The sequence below is a fragment of the Hippopotamus amphibius genome, chromosome 6 (assembly GCF_030028045.1).
Source record: "Hippopotamus amphibius kiboko isolate mHipAmp2 chromosome 6, mHipAmp2.hap2, whole genome shotgun sequence".
Classification (NCBI taxonomy): domain Eukaryota; kingdom Metazoa; phylum Chordata; class Mammalia; order Artiodactyla; family Hippopotamidae; genus Hippopotamus; species Hippopotamus amphibius.
The window spans coordinates 19,139,240-19,155,317 of NC_080191.1; the positions used below are offsets into that span (position 1 = coordinate 19,139,240).

At 38.6% G+C, this 16,078-nt stretch overlaps 1 protein-coding gene across 1 annotated transcript; it reads left to right on the top strand.

The window, feature by feature from the left end:
* Positions 1-3,059: 3,059 nt before the first annotated feature.
* NDUFAF4 (NADH:ubiquinone oxidoreductase complex assembly factor 4) lies at positions 3,060-8,803 on the top strand. Its single transcript, XM_057740297.1, has 3 exons — positions 3,060-3,297; positions 3,816-3,919; positions 8,225-8,803. Exons 1-3 carry the CDS (start codon positions 3,162-3,164, stop codon positions 8,510-8,512), a joined length of 528 nt encoding a protein of 175 aa, XP_057596280.1. The 5' UTR covers positions 3,060-3,161; the 3' UTR covers positions 8,513-8,803.
* The last annotated feature ends 7,275 nt before the right edge of the window (positions 8,804-16,078 follow it).

Below are 16,078 nucleotides of genomic sequence, written 5' to 3' on the forward strand. Positions count from 1 at the left end.
TAGTTGGATTCACAAATTCCCTGGCCCCTGGAGCTCGTATCCAGGGCCTGGAGAAGTTCCATCTGAACCTGGACACCTCTGCCAATACGAGTCGTTCCTCCGCAAATCTGCTGTGTTGCTCACTAGTGGTTGGGGTTTGGTCAATGAAACCTCTGGGGACTGTCCTGAGCATCTTGAGTCACCTGTCACTTAGGTTTAGTGACTGCAATCCTTTGGAGAACACAGAATGCCTTTGAATTATGTTTAAAGGAAGGAGTGTGCAAAGGTAAAAGTCCAGGCAAAGACAGAAAGACTGAGGATGAAGGAGGGGGGCAAGGAGGGACTGGCAAGGGACTCTTTCTGCTGCAGATGCCAGGCAAAGGCAGGTGGCATTTTGTGCCTCTGAGCTAATGATTGCCACCCAATTTCCAACCTTAATGAGCCCAGCAATGCCACCACATGTGCTGAGCTTGCTAATCAGAGAATATAAATTGAATTTGGAATACCTATGTTTTTAATTAAATTCTTGAAGAAACCAAATCTTACTTTACTTTCAGGTATTTAGTTATTTTACCCATTTTACTCACCTGTAGATCAGGGTTCAGAATATGTGGTCCTTTTTCAAACTTCTCTCTGTTCCTCTGGAAAATGGAAAGCAATGCAAATACTGAACACCATATTCTGAATTAGGCATTGTATTAGACATTTCATATTTTTAAATGGTGTGAAACCCATTAGATAATTACTATCATCCCAATTTTAAGGTGAAAAAGTGAGCATAACCAGAGTGAGTGATTTTCACAAGGACTCACTTCTGGCAGAGCAGCTTATGTTCAGGCAGAGAACCTGTCTAGGTCCTAGACTCCAGCTCAGGGGCCCTTCTCATCTTTGGGTTCATTTACTATTTACCTGACATTTGTTTATTACTTACGGTGTACCAGGCGCTGTTCAATAAAATGCAGACAGCAATGAACAAAACAGACAATAATTCCTGTCCTCATAGAATTTACATTCTATTGTGTTGGCAAGACCCTGGGTTTCTTTCGTTGGTACCCTAGGATATTCAGCAATACATACCCATCATATGCCATTCAGAGAGATGCTTAATTCTGGGCAGCATCCTAGTTATATTTTCATTGGGGACCTGACTTCAACCCTAACATCATCTCAGGGAAAGTTCTGAGTTCAGACTTCATGCTAATTTGTATATTTGACAAGAAGAACTGGAATTATGCATTTGTGATTCAGGTTTTATTTCTTGATGATTCCCAAGGGGTGACAGCCAATTGTGCATTTCTGGTGAAGCACCTCTGCCTTCTGTTCTGCTCTTTGAGGGCTTGAACAGGTTGCGACTAGGCAAAGTAGCTGCTCCAGGTCGGATGTTCCTTAAATATGGAATCCAAACCCTACCTAAATGTGGGAATTCAAGGAATTCTTTCATATGGTAATTCCCATAGCCCCCTACACTTCCTGTGATATCTGTCTCACATTACTTTTTCATGCTGCCAGAAGTATAGTGGAATTTCTATGAAAATGAGTTTTTCACTTTTAAAATATTTTAACAGGCAGTGATTGGAATTGCCACCATAATTGCTGAAACATGTGGACATATGAGACAAATGAAAATGTATTGATATCCGTAGAAATATGAATACCTGTGCTATAAAGCACTTAGTTACAGGCACGCTTATCTCAAAGACAGAAATCTTGGAGCAGCCTGCCACCTTCAGGATAACTTCCCAACTAACTCTACCAGAGATCACTGATTTTAGCCTGTATAAATTCCAACTACCAATTCCAGTTAAAAATATTTCATGATAATCAATGGCGGAAGCTATGTTTCTTGTAAAACTTTTGCTATGATTATTATATGTAATAATTTTTCTTTAACTAAAAAGTCCCCTTTCTTTACTTTGAGGTTCTCTTCAAAAAATTATCTCAATTCAATTTATCTTTATATCAATTATTTCATTGCTTTTAACTTCATTTTGCTAAGGAGAGCTGAGAACACTAAGAACATATCTTGCAGGCACAGTCTGAAAAATACTGTAACTTTGGAAACTCTGCTACTTCCTAGTGGGTTCTTCGATTATGGATTAATGACAATATTTCTGAAGAGTCTTAAATAAAAGCAGCAACACAGTAACCCATTCAGAAACAGGAGGAGGAAAGAAGAGGGAGAGAGGGAGAGAGAGACACAGAGACACAGAGAGACAGAGGAAGAAATTTTGTACAGCACTGGTTTTTTTGTTTTTTGGGGGTTTTGTTTTGTTTTTCCTATTGGCTGTTCCTTTCATTAAGTTACTAGGAGGTCTCCCTGGCAGAACAAAGGAGAAATAGGCTAGGGAATGGCGCGGTGACTCAGCACTTAATAGTAGGGAGACATAACACATATTAGTACCAAAAATACACAGAGAAGGGAAAGGGCAGCATAGCGGAAATCGGTACAATTATATCAAATGGGTTATGAGAGCGGGATGTAAAAGATTATGGAAAAAGAACACGGCTCAGATTCAAACGCATCAGGCATGGGGACAGGAAAATAAGGAATATTTAAATAAAAGAACGACAGAACAAATATTCATCGAGAATTATTAAACTTTCATTATTTTCCTTTCACAAAAGCAGGAAAGAGCCATTTTAGAACATTCCTTTACCCCGGCGCCATTAGTTCCGTTTTTATTGGCCTCCTCTTTGGTTACACTGACTTCAAGGTCAATTTGCTTAGACTTTGATTCTCAGCCTGCAACTCTGCAATCACGTGGGAAGCCTGAACCAATGCCGAGCCTCACTCGAGAGGAATTAAATCAGAAAATCTAGGGTGAGGCCTGGCTTGCCACTTGTTTTAAAGTTTCCCGCCTGACCCCACCAAACAGTCTCCAGAGGCGAGAGCCACCTTAGATCCGAGCCCTAAGTCCCGCCCCGTCTCGCGGGAAGCAGGCACAGGCAGGAGCACGTCCCCGCCCCGGAGGGAGGCGCTGCTTTTGAGATACTCTGGGTGGAGACGCGGCGTGTGCCCTCCTGATCGCTAGGGGGCGAACTGCACGCATTTAGAGCCCGTTTTCGGGCGCCGGGCCGGGTCGACCGCAGACGTGCGCATGCTCCGGTGAGTCCCGGAGGTCGCCCAGCGCTGGTGTTTAACCACGTGCGGCGTGAAGTTAAGGGCATCATGTTGTGAGGAGATGGGGGCTGCGGTGACTCGCGCAATCAGGAATTTCAACCTAGAGAACCGGGCGGAACGGGAAATCAGCAGGATGAAGCCCTCCCCCGCTCCCAGGCACCCGTCCACCAAGAACCTCCTGCGAGAGCAGATGAGCAGTAAGTGGTGCCGAGGGCGCGTCGGGCCCCGGCGTGCGGGCTGCTGTTGCGGGCTGGGCTGTTCCACGCCGGTGACCGGGGTCGGCTGCAGTCACTCAGCTCAGTCGAGCGCGGGAAGGGGGAGCCACCAGGTCGGTGACATTGAGACAGTCTCCTTGCGCTCGTGGTGGAGGGGGTGGCTCCGCCTACTTCGTACTCCGCCTACTTCGTACTCCTGGAGGCGTTAGCTTGTGCTCTCGCCGACCCCGGCCTCGCCGGTTTTTGTCGTTAATGTTTAGTGACTTGATACAAGGAATCAAAACCGGAAGGGATCAAGTGTAAGAGAACTCTCTAGATGTCTTCACAGAACGATAGACGCCGAGCGTGACCTCGCACTTTGAGTTACATTTAACACATGTTCTGTAGTGTTCGAGTGCCGATTAAGCAGAAAATTAAAAGTGACTGTCTTGCGTTGTGTTTAGGATCTTAGAGGAAATTTCTTTGGCTTTAATATTGTGACATCCTTTTTCTTTCCTTAGGCCATCCAGAAATTAAGGGAGAAATTGCTAGAAAAGATGACAAACTACTGTCATTACTAAAAGATGTGTATGTTGATTCCACAGATCCTGTGTCATCTGTGCAGGTAATGTGTGTTTTAATAGGTAAATACATAATTGAACCCTTTGGGGCTCCAGGAGAATGACTAAGAAAAGTGTGGTAAATAGTAAAAGAGAGCGTTCCGCAAGTGAAAATTGTCAGTGTGCTTGTGACCAGAATGCAGAGCATTGGCAAAGTTGAAGCACAAGGGTTTAAGCAAGACACACATGCCTCCGTTCAGTGGATATTTTCTGAAATTCTAAAAGACTTGTGCAAGTATTGATTGTGTGTAACTCGGTGAATTATTTGATATTATTTCAGAATTTGTAGGATTTGGTAAGCATTTGAATGATCTGAGCTTTGATACTGTTTTCTCATTCTTCAGGGTTGAGGTATGTTCTAACCTCAGAGCTTTTAGTGTTGTGTTGTTGTGTTTGTTTTTTTTAATTTTGTTTTTTAAGAATATATTCAGGTAAGATATGTAAAAATAGGGAGATCACAGAATACACTGGGAAAGGGAACCTATATATAAATGCCAGGCACAAGTGCTTGTGTACAGTGATGAACGGAACATCTCTAGTCCTTGCTCTCACGGTGCTTATAGTGTTGTGAGGGAGACAGGAATTAAACAGATGAACAACCATAGGTACATAATTACTAGTAAGGCTCTGAAGGAGAAATATAGGTACTGTGAGTGTATCAGAGGGACCTTTTTGAGATTGAAGAATCAGGGATGGTTTCTGAGGAAGTGACCATCAAACTGAGACCTGAAGGATGGGTGGGAGTTAACCAGGTTAGTTTGTGGGGGTGGGACGGTTCTATGTAGGAGGAAGAGTTTGATTGAAGGAGAGGAAAGAGCCAATGACAACTCTCAGCTTTACATTCTAAAATTCTCTGGTTGTCTCTCTCTCTAGATAGGCAATAGAGTGTTTGCAGAGATAGCGTTATTAGTATAGTTTTCACTAGAGAAGAGAAATAAAACATATGTAAAATAAGGTTTGTAAATTGTTGCACACAACAGCAGTTCAGTTATCACCAGATGCTCACAAGAAATATATATATAGGGGTTGATGTTCATGTTCTTTATGTTATTTTTAGACAGGTGTTAGATAATACTTACAAGTATTGTTTCTCTCACATGTACTTATTCTAAAATTGGCTCTTGGGGAGGAAAAAACATTTAACACTTATGTATAAAACACAGAAATGTAGATATAATAAATAAGATATACAATGGTAGTAAAATTTCTTGGGGGATATTAGGAAAAGTCTGAAAAGACTCATGGAGTAATAATGAAGAAAAGGTTGAAGTGCTTATTTATGTTCTTTGTCCCTTTTTTTCTTTTGGGCAGTTCATAATTTTCTTAATGATTTGTGATGTCTCTAGATATCAGTGGTACTGTTCCTGTCATATGTCAAATAATTTATTTTTGTCTGACTTTTTAACTTATCTGTTGCTGTTCAAAATTTTGTGAAATATATTAGCCTTTTTGTCTTTCATTGTATAGGAAGTCTGGGTTCAGTCTAACATAAAAACAGTCTTGTATTTTCTGTTAATACTTTTATGATTGTATATTTTATGTTAAAATCTTTATTTGGCATTAAATAAAGTGTTTGGTGTAGAGAGAGCTTTTCAACTGGATGGTCAGTTGTCTAAATGTAATTTATTGAATGACCCAGTCCTTTTTCCGCTCATTTAAAATGCTAATACGTACACTTACAGGTCTGCTTATGGATTCACCAGTTCTATTTATTTTTCGACTTCTACTCTAAAATTATACTATTTTAATTAATAGAGCTTCTAATGTGTCTTGATACCTGTTTTGATCTTCTTTCTTTCTTTTCGGAAGTTTCTTGACTCTCACCACGCATTTTCTTTCCTGTATGAACAGGTTCTTTAATAAATCCTATTTTGATTCTGAGTGTAATTGAATTGGAATTTAAAGGTTAATTGAGGAGAATTAACATCTTTGTGTTACTGAGTCTTTGAGGAGTGGGGGAAGGTTGTTACTATGGGGTCCCTTTTTACCCTAAGGTTTTAACTATTTATTGCTGATAGGTCAGGAAATGGGTGATTTTTGTATTGCAGATACCCACTTTGCTAGGTTATTATTTTTTTTAGTTTTCAGGTGATTTTCTTATTTTTCTAAACATTCTCATATCATTGGCATAGAATTACAATTTTCTCTTTCTTTCTAGTATTTATACTTAATCCTCTTACTATGTTGCCTATAGCATTAACATAGCAGTGAAAGTTAGTATTCTATCCTGTTCTTTCCTTGCATAGGATATCTCTAATGTTTCAGACGGCTTCTGATTAAAAAATACTTTTATTACATTTGGGACATTTTGTTCTATTTTCAATTTGCTAACAGGTTTTTTTTAATTAAAAGAGGATGTTGAATTTTATCAGATTTTTTTCAGTTTCATAATACTAATTTTAGTATTTAATATTAATCAGAAGGGAAACCTGGATAAAAGTGTGTATGGAGTGGCAGGAAGATACGGGAATAGGAAGATAAGAGAAGCTTTGAGTTTTGGAAAGTGAAGAAGTTGTTAGGAGTGTTTCAGTCCAGAGTTACAATATGAAGGTAGGAGAGTGTAATGCCTTTAGAGTTCAGTACGGTTAAAAGAAAGTACGAGGGATGAATTTGGGAGAAATGAGGTGGGGTAGAGAGTAACAGGGACCAGATGAAGGTCCTTATTTGTCTTGCTAAGGAATTTAGATTTTACCCTGAGGGCAGTGGGAAATAGAAGAGTTTCCTGTCAGAGAATGACATCAGATTTACTTCTTTCTTGGAGGAGTTTTGATAGTGGACTGGGAAGGAATGAAATGCGTTTTAACCAGTTAGAGGAGACCAGGCTTTTGCGGTAGTCCTGCAAGAGACATTGGCTTGGACAAGGGTTATTTAGTGACTGGGAGAGAAGACTTAGGTAGCATCAGCAGGATTTGGTCATTGATTGCCTATAATGAGAGAGGGAGAAATGTCAGGTATAACATAAGAGAAGCTGAGTTTTGGAGTGGGATGTGGGAGGTAGGTGGTGTTGGTCACTGAGCTAGAGGATATGGGGATAAAATTGGATTTTCAGAGGAAAGGGATAAGTTCAGTTTTAGACATGTTGATTTTGATGTGCTTATAGATTATCCAAGGAAAGATGCCATTAGTCACTTGCTATTTTGGATCTGAAAGTCAGGAGAAAGGTTGAGGTTTGAGATCAGATTTGAGAGTTGTTAACATGTAGATAATAATAATAAAGGGGTGTGGGGGATTGCCTGGGAGGAAGGTGTAGAGTGCGAAGAGGGCCTGGGCTGGAACTTGGGGCACACTAACATTTACGGAGCAGTTGAAGGGAAATGGTCCACAAAGGAAACAAAGCAGGAACCACTGTAGAGACAGATGGAAAAGTAGGAGAGGGGTGGCACAGAAACCAAAGGAAAGATGGCAGTACGTGGGAGTGGTCAGCAGTGTCAGGTGCTGTAGTGAGTTCACATAAAGCCTGAAAAGTGTCCTCTGGATGCAGATCTAGTCCTCTGGATTTGAGATCACAGATATCATTCACTTTTAAAGTTGAACTAAAAAGAAGGAAACTGGTCATAAAAGAAGTGTGGGTTTTGGGTTTGGTGGGTGTTTGTAAAATTTGGTGACTACAGCATTTTCATATTTTGACCAAACAGCAGTAGTAGGCAAGGTGCATTTGAAAGGAAAAGTAAAGGTGGATTATTGATGTAGCTGATAGAGGAATGAAGTACAGAGCGCAAGAGGAATGAAATACAGAGCACAATTGCAAGGATTAAGCTTGGGTGGGACAGACAGGTGGAAAGATGGGTGTGCATAGGTGGTTTTATTTATATTTGTTGGGGTCTTGGAGGCATTAATTTAGTTTCTCTGAAGAGGCAAGATCTCTAGCAATATTTAAATTCATTTGAGGTATTTGGAGGCCCTGAATATGAAATACAAAACTGGGAAACAGAATGGAGATGAGCAAGTAAACCATTAGAGCAGCATCAGAATCCTGCCCTTCTAAAGCAGTTTTTAATCTTTTCTAATCAATGCATTGTTGCTGTTCTTTTAATATATATGAAATAATGTGGTGAGTAGATGGTATACATCTGATTATTATTTTCTAGAACTACCTAAAGTTCCTAATGATTGGGCTATGGTTATGAAATGGTGATATGGCAGAAGTGCCATCAACTGTGACTCACTATAATGAGAAAATGGAGTTTGGAAAAGCATGGATAGTATTTATTTGGAGAAGAATAATAGAGATTTGAGAAGCTTGAGAAAGTAGATGTCAAATCTTTGCTCTCTTGAAAGCTTATTTTTTGGTTTTTGGCTTTTTATACTAGGTAAAGGATGTCGGAACACGTCAGAAGCCAAAGGAGTTCAGGTTGCCGAAGGACCATCACTCTGACATGATGAATATTAAGAACATTCCGAAAGGCAAAATTTCCATTTCAGAGGCACTGACACTTCTTAATAATCATAAACTTTTTCCAGATAAATGGACTGCTGAGAAAATAGCTGAAGAATACCATCTAGAGCAGCAAGATGTAAATTCCCTTCTCAAATATTTCGTTACTTTTGAAGTCAAAATCTTACCCCCTGAAGGCAAGAAAGCAGTACAATCAAAATGAAGAGAATCTTGAAATTACTTTTCCTTTATGTACTCCGTGTCCCCATACCCTGTTTATTTTCTCATTTTTAGCATATTAAATTATATAAATTATCAAATGTGTTAAGCTCCCTCCTTGTGAGAGCATGCTATTTATTGAACTCTGCTGAATTTTCAGGATTGCTGATAGGATTAATTTTGTTCTCTTTTGAACATTAATTTGGTTTAGGCATATGTTCTTATGTAATAGCGTGACTAATCAGCACAGGTATAAATTTATTATAAATAAAAAAGTTACCATATTTTAGGCAAATCATATCAGCTTTTAAATTGATCATATAGCCTCTTGGGAAATGTCCTGAATCTCTCGTTTAACATTCAAAGCTGCACCTTTCAGTTTAGATGGTTAGTTTGTTCTTGCTATGGAATAGAGAAAGTAAGAGTTTTCCTGACTCTTAAGACTGTGACCTTTTTTTGTTAGGGAACAGAGACTTGACAGTGAGGTCAGATAACAGTATTTCCGAATAAAGGCAGACAGGAGACTGGATACAAAACGGTAGAAACTGTATTTTTATTAATGCTCCAAGGAAGAATTAGGGAGGACTTACTTTGTTTTGAATGAATTTTATGTATGAAATAACTTTTTAAAAATATAAACAGAAATTGGTGTTTATAAAATTTTAGCAGTCTCTGCTTTGACAAACAGGTAAGTCCAGAAGCTTTCAGAGAGGCAGGCAGTAGTGGAACCTATCTGAAAAAAATAACTTTTCTATGGACTTAATGTAGAAATAGTAGAAAATTTTAAACGGTGATTAAATCAAACAACCATGTTAAATTGAATTTGGTGATCAAATACGTTTGTTTTTTTTTTTTTCTAATTTAAGTGCTAGTTGAAAGAAGAGAGAGAAAATAGCAAGTAGAAATATAAAGTGTGATCACTGGAAGGGACTTAGGAAATTGCTGCTTCATCCATTTAACAAACTTATGAGCACAGTGTGTGCCAGTACTAGGGTCTTAAGTGAGACTGTTAACTTTAGCTCTGTCATGTTACTACATATGGGATTTGGGGTAGATCATGTAACCTCTTTGAGATTGAATTTCCTCTGTAAAATGAGTATAGTGCTGCCTTATTAATCAAAGGTTTACTGTGAAGATACATTAGATAATAAAGGACTACAAAAGACTGAAAAAATTCAACTTATTATTTTTGCAGTTGGGAAGCCTGGGGAGGTTTCATGATCTATTTAAGATTATTCTGTAGTTTATCACATAGCCAGGCCCAGAATTTAGGTTTTCAAAGTCCTAGTGATGTGTTTTTTCTGTTGTGCCAAAAAAACATCTCAAAAGAGCAGAAGGTGTGAGTTGTGGGAATATTCGGAGAGTGTGGTTAGAAAAATTCCAGGTTATTAGTGTCTTTCTGAGGGAAGACAGGCGTTCCCCTGGAAATGGTATGGAAGATGCTGAGGAATTCAGCATGATGATGGAATGAGACATTTGTAATACTGAGAAGAGAAAAACTGACTGAGATGGGAACATTTTAAGCTGTGTTCAAATGCAGTTTCATTATGTGAATAAACTATACCTACCTTATGTTTGGTTCAAAACAGTTCTTTTAAGAAAAAAAGAATTAATATGAAATTATATTTTAAAATTCTGGTAACTCAGTCATCAAAACTGTTTACCAAATAAAGGTCAATACTTGTACTTGAATCACTAATACTGCTATTTCTGAGCCATCTTCCCTATTCAAATCTACACTGTGGTTAGGCAGCTGTAAATATAGCTGTTACGTGGTGTCACATAATAAAATAAAGTACTTCCTGTGTCATTCATTGGCCTATTACTGCTTTTTATTATATGTAGGAGAGTGATGGGTATTAGTGGTGTCACAGAAAGCATGGAGTTGAGATTCAGAAAATCTGAATGTAGATCTGAGTGTCACTTCTAGCCATGTGATGTTGGAAGTGTCCTCAGCTGTCAAACAGGTAACAATTGCCAACGTCTTAAAAGCAATTACTGTACTAGGCATTGATCTGGGTGCTTTGCATGCATTAACTTGCTGAATTGTTACCACAAGTATGAGGATAAGTACTGTTAACTATATTTTACAGGGAAAATAGAAGCACAGAGATCTGAAGTAACTTTTAAAAGATTATCTAACAAATGTCAGAACCTGGATTTAAACCCTAGTAGGTAATTTTCAAAACCTTGTGCTCCTGACTACCTCACTAATGTTCATTGTTTCTCCGGGATTATAAGAATTAAGGGAGATGGCATGAAAGGTGCCTGGGCCAGGTGAAGCCAGGACTACATAGTGCCCACTGTGTATGAGAATCCCCTGTGGACCTCTGGAAAGATAGGTATCTAGGCCTTCTCTGCTGTGGTGGGCTGCTTTAATAAGACTGACTCCTTTGTTGATGGGTTCTGAATTAGGGATGTTTTAAAAATATTTAATGACCAGTGTGGTACCAGACTGTCTGAACTGCGTTGACCATCTGTGCAGTTTGAGTATCAGCATTGTCTGGGTCTAAAGTTTGCTGTGAAGGAAGAAAAGGAGCAGGAGATAGGAGGGTGACTTAGAGGAAGTTTGAAGGAGAGAAACTTTATGGGGCATGAAAAAGGGAAGAAGGAAAGAATTCCTGGAGATGAAGTAATTTGGTTTTAGCAGGGTTAGGGAAAGAGGCAGGGAGGTTAATCATAGGGTGGGCAGGAGAACTGGGAACCAGGAAGCTGTTACAGAAAAGCTGCCCGAGTGGGTGGTTTTGGCGAAGTTCTACCACACATAGGGTCACCATACAGTTTATTGCCCAAACTGAGACACTTTTGAGAATGAAAAGGGCACCAATTACATTAGGACAATAGGGACAACAGGCATAAACTGGAATGTCTTGGACAAACTAGGAGGTGAAAGGGCACTAATGGAGACCTTGGCCATCTGGGGTCTGGGTGCAACCCTCTTAGCTCCACATGGTCAGTGTTTAGCACCTCACCATTATCCTCAAGCATGGCTCCTGTCTGTGCCAGAAGGCTTTGCTTGGCCCCAACTAATGCTTATGTTTGACATCCCCTCCTCCATGTCTACTCCATGCTCTGAAACAACCATAATCCCAAGGAAAGGAGGGCGGGGCCCTGGACAATTAGGGGAGGTGTGACGAGGATGCTTCTGTACTCATACCTACAGTGACTGAACCAAAATGGCCCAAAGCACCCTGAATTGGGGTTGTGCTTAAAGACAGCTTATTGGGTACAAGCTGAAAATATATAAGAAATGAATATATTTAAGGATTAAAATGGTTTTATGCATCTTAAATAGCCACCAGTCATTGCTTTATAGCTACTCTAGCTTACTTGTCTTGACAAAGGCCAATCAGTTAAATGGCTTGAGAGAAGGACAGTCTATCCATTTGTCTATCTGGATACTCCATTTCTTCTGCTTTAGGAATAATAGAACTGAGTTACTTGTTAGGAGAAATGGTGAAATAACAGAACTTAGATCTAAGTCCATATATAAAAACCAAAGCTTTACATTCAAAGCATTTGGGTGACTAATTCCATGGCTTTTTTTTGCCGTTACCAGCGCTCCAACAATAGAACTATGTCTTGGGAGCATGTGTGGGAAGAATTGTAGAAGTTAGAAGAGCAGAATCCTGAGCGGAGATGAAGTACTGTAAGTTTTAATGTATTAATATTGTGAAGTACATAGCAGATAACACCAAAATTGATTCTTCCTTACCTCCTGTGAGGAAAATGGCAACAGGTAGGTCACTATAAAGATGAGTAGTTTAAAGATGAGTTTAATCAAATGGGATAAACCACTACTTGGAAGTTGAGAAGTAATCCCTTAGTTGAAAGGAAATAGGTAACAGTGTACAGTCTTGAGGAGCAGGAAGATTTCTTGGTTGCGTGAGAGAATATAACCTTTGGGAAGGTTATCATATTTTGAAAGAAGAAAGTGACAACAATGCCACCTGAATGACGATGAACTCTGCTTGTGGCTCCAAAGAAAATACTAAAAAGATTTATGTGTAGGATTGCTGACCTTCACATCTGGAAACAGAGGGGGGCCACTGAGGAAAAAAATAAGCAATATTTATTTTAAAATAAGCCTGAGGCCTTTTTCTTATTCTGAAAGAATAAGTAATGATTAAATTTAATACACTTTTGGTAGTAAAAATTCCCTTTAGAGATGATGATTTTGAGCATTTTTGCTATTTTAGTATACTTTGTAGCACTTAAGTATGGTAAATATCACAGCCAGATTTTTCTTTAAATGCCTTCCTGCACTTCTTGGTAAGCATAATAGTTCAGTTAAATTATTAGATTAATTTAGATAGTTAAATCGTTCAGTTAAATTAATCTAATAATTTAACTGAACTATATAATGAAGATTATTTTTATTTTGTAATTATAGTTTCATTTTTCAGTGATGTTTATAGCACAATAGTATTTTTTTGTGTAATATTTAAATTTTATTTTTCATTTAGTTTACTTTTTTCAGTGTATGGCATTATGATTTCACAGAAGTTTATATGAATTGGTGAGTAAATAGATGCTGCTTTTTAATTTTTCAATTAAGAAACAATACAAATGGGCTCCTCTTTGTTATTTTAGATTTGTGTTAGTGTAGGGAAACCGCTGCATAGAGTATTCAACTGATGCTTACTCTGTGTACTGCTCCTTAAGCCATTATCCGTTATTCAATCATTTCTGTTTCAGCCTTTCTGCTCCTAGTGCTGGTCCACAACTGATGCTGTTGGTTCAGATACGGTGCTTAGAAATGGAAAACCACTTAAAATACTGCATTGTTACCCAGGCAAATGAGCACCTTTTCTCCTCTTTGGTTATTCTTGTATCTTTTTCATTTTGTTGCTGGCCATGGTGTTTCAGGAGGAATAGCAAAAGATAAGATAAAAGATTTTAAAAGCACCAGATTTAAGAGATTCTAAAGCCTTTAAAACAATATCCTTAATGAGGACTTTATTAAATATTTAGGTTGCCACATTCTATTTTTTAAGAGACCCACTTTTAGGTAGGTCAAATATGTGACCCACTTCTGAATGTAGATATAAGATTAATAGCATGGTTTTTTAAAACTGCTTGCTCAAGTAATTTGTTAAGCCAAAAGAAGACAAATATATTTTTTTAACTTTGCTGCATAATGTTTAAGAGAGAAGTGGCCTTTCAATTAACTTCCTCAAATCAGTAATATTGGTAATTATTCATTGATTTATTCATCACCATAAATATTTATTCTATTTACTATGTGCCGGGCACTGTTCTAGATGCTAGGGACTCTGCAGGGAAGATAACAAAGTCTCATGGAGCTTACAGTTTTACAACGTTAGCTGCTGTTTTAGTTATCTGTTGCTCTACAACAAATCATCTCAAAATCTAGCAGCTTAAAAAAAGAATTCCATATTATCTTTCAGGGTTTTGCAGATTGTTGGAGCTCAGCTGGGCAGTTTTCCCTTGTATAGTTATGGTTGGGACTGGTGTCATCTGAAGGCTAAACTGGGCTGGAGGTCCAAGATGGCCCACTCACATGGCAGGCAGTTAATGCTGATTGTTGCCTGAGAGTTCAGCTAAGACTGGATCAGAGCATCTGTAGGCAAGCTCTCCATGTGGCATGGGCTTCTTATAGCATGGTGACTGGCTGGCTTCCGAAAGCAAATGTTGCAGGACAAAGAAAGTAGAACTGTCAGAAATTGTCAGAGTGTCACTTCTTTATTCTATTTGTCAGTGCAGTCACAGAGCATGGCTTGATTCAAGGGTAGGGGGTCATAGGCCATACCTCCCAATGGGAAAAGAATTACTTGTCATCTCTGCCCTTTGCAGAGCCTCATATCAGAAAATGCATGCTGTTGATTTGTCTCAGTTGGATGATGTTAACTTTGACAGCTTGGTTAAGGTGGTATCTGCCGTGTTTTCTCTGTAAAATTACTATTTTTTCTTTTATAATTAACAAGTTATTGATTAGGAAGGGGCATGAGAGATGCTGGAAGTGCTCTCTGTTTTGATCTGGGTGGACATTGCATTAATATAAACCTATGTACAAAAACATCAAGCTGTTCACTTCAAAATAAGCATTTTACATACTTTAGTATAATATGCTTAATATTTCAATAAAAAAGAAAAAAATTTTTAAATCTTCACCTTTATACGTTGCCTGGTTGTACTTTGGTTAGTTTGACAATGATTCCACTAATCTCCCACTTACAAAGACCAAAACACTCAGACACCTCTTGACTGTTCTTTAACTTACCCTGCCTTCAGCTTCTGGCCTCCATCAGGACTCTCTATAATTTGTTTTCCAGCTGGCACCCTGACTAATTTTTCTTAAAAAATGCAACTGTGAAACTGTTGTTCCCCTGCTTTAAATTCATTTCATCACCCCTAGGATAAAATCCAAGTTCTTTGAATTTTAAGGAGCTCCATGCCTGCTTAATCTCTCCAAACTCATCTCTCATGACTCTCAGTGTGAACGCAGTCTTCCTTTCTCTGTTTCATACTGAGGTATGTATTTGCCTATGACCTAAAAGGCAAAATAACACTTCAGTGGTTTATTGAATGGTAATTTAGTTCAATCCTGTTTGATGAATATTACTGAGTATTAATTGAGTGCAAGTCTCTGAGTTAGGTACAGAGGTAAAATTATGATAAGGAATGAACATAGTCCTTGCTTCCTGTTGGGATAAGAGAAGTGTACAAATTCCCTACTACAGGGCAGAATTTAATAAGTGCCCTAAGAAGTATAAACACAGTGAAATAGGAATTCATGGGAGGGAGAGATGAGAGCCCTGCTGATCAGGGTTTATTTGTCTTAATGCTAACTGTCCTCAGGAGAGTGAAGCTGCCATTTAAGGGGGAAATCATATAAAAATAATTAGCTAATCAAGAAATTAAGGTTCCAGAGAGTCCAGTCCATTGATGTGTGTGATGTCTTTGGTGACTGTGCAAACAGAAGGTCTTCCAATCCCTGTAAACACACTTTCACATTTCTTGAAGGGTTATTGAAAGTATTTGCCTTTTGTGTGGTTTTGATTTTCTTATGCTTGTAGTTACTGTTTCCATTTTTATTCTCTCCTTGCAGAGCACTGCTGTGGCTGGTGCAGTGTAGGCTGACACTCTCACTATGGGGCTCTTGTGCTGAGCTATCCTGAGAGGGAGCTCTTTGATTTTTATGGAGAAGGTGTAACCTCTGAGATCTTCATATTTCATTAGATACCTAATGTTCCTTTTACTTAGTATTTATACTTATATACATTAGAATCCTTTGATTATATAGCTGCTATAGAAGAACCAACTATATTAATTTGCTAGGGTTATTGTAACAAGGTACCATGTACACTTGGTGGCCTAAACAACAGGAATTGATTTTCTTACAATTCTGGAATCTAGAAGTCTGAGATCGAGGTGTTGGCAGGGCTGTTTCTTCTGAGGCTGCTCTCCTTGGCTTGAAGATAGCCATCTTCTCCCTGTGTCTTCACAGGGTCTTTCCTTTGTGTCTGTCTGTGTCCTAATCACCTCTTTTTTTTTTTTTAATTATTTATTTATTTATTGGCTGCATTGGGTCTTTGTTGCTGCACAG

What these genes read in the sequence shown, in the direction of transcription:
- NDUFAF4 (XM_057740297.1), top strand. Translation starts at nt 3,162, where the DNA reads ATGGGGGCTGCGGTGACTCGCGCAATCAGGAATTTCAACCTAGAGAAC. An exon ending in CCTGCGAGAGCAGATGAGCA is followed by an intron (nt 3,298 to 3,815) that starts GTAAGTGGTGCC and finishes TTCTTTCCTTAG; the next exon opens with GCCATCCAGAAATTAAGGGA. An exon ending in ATCCTGTGTCATCTGTGCAG is followed by an intron (nt 3,920 to 8,224) that starts GTAATGTGTGTT and finishes TTTTTATACTAG; the next exon opens with GTAAAGGATGTCGGAACACG.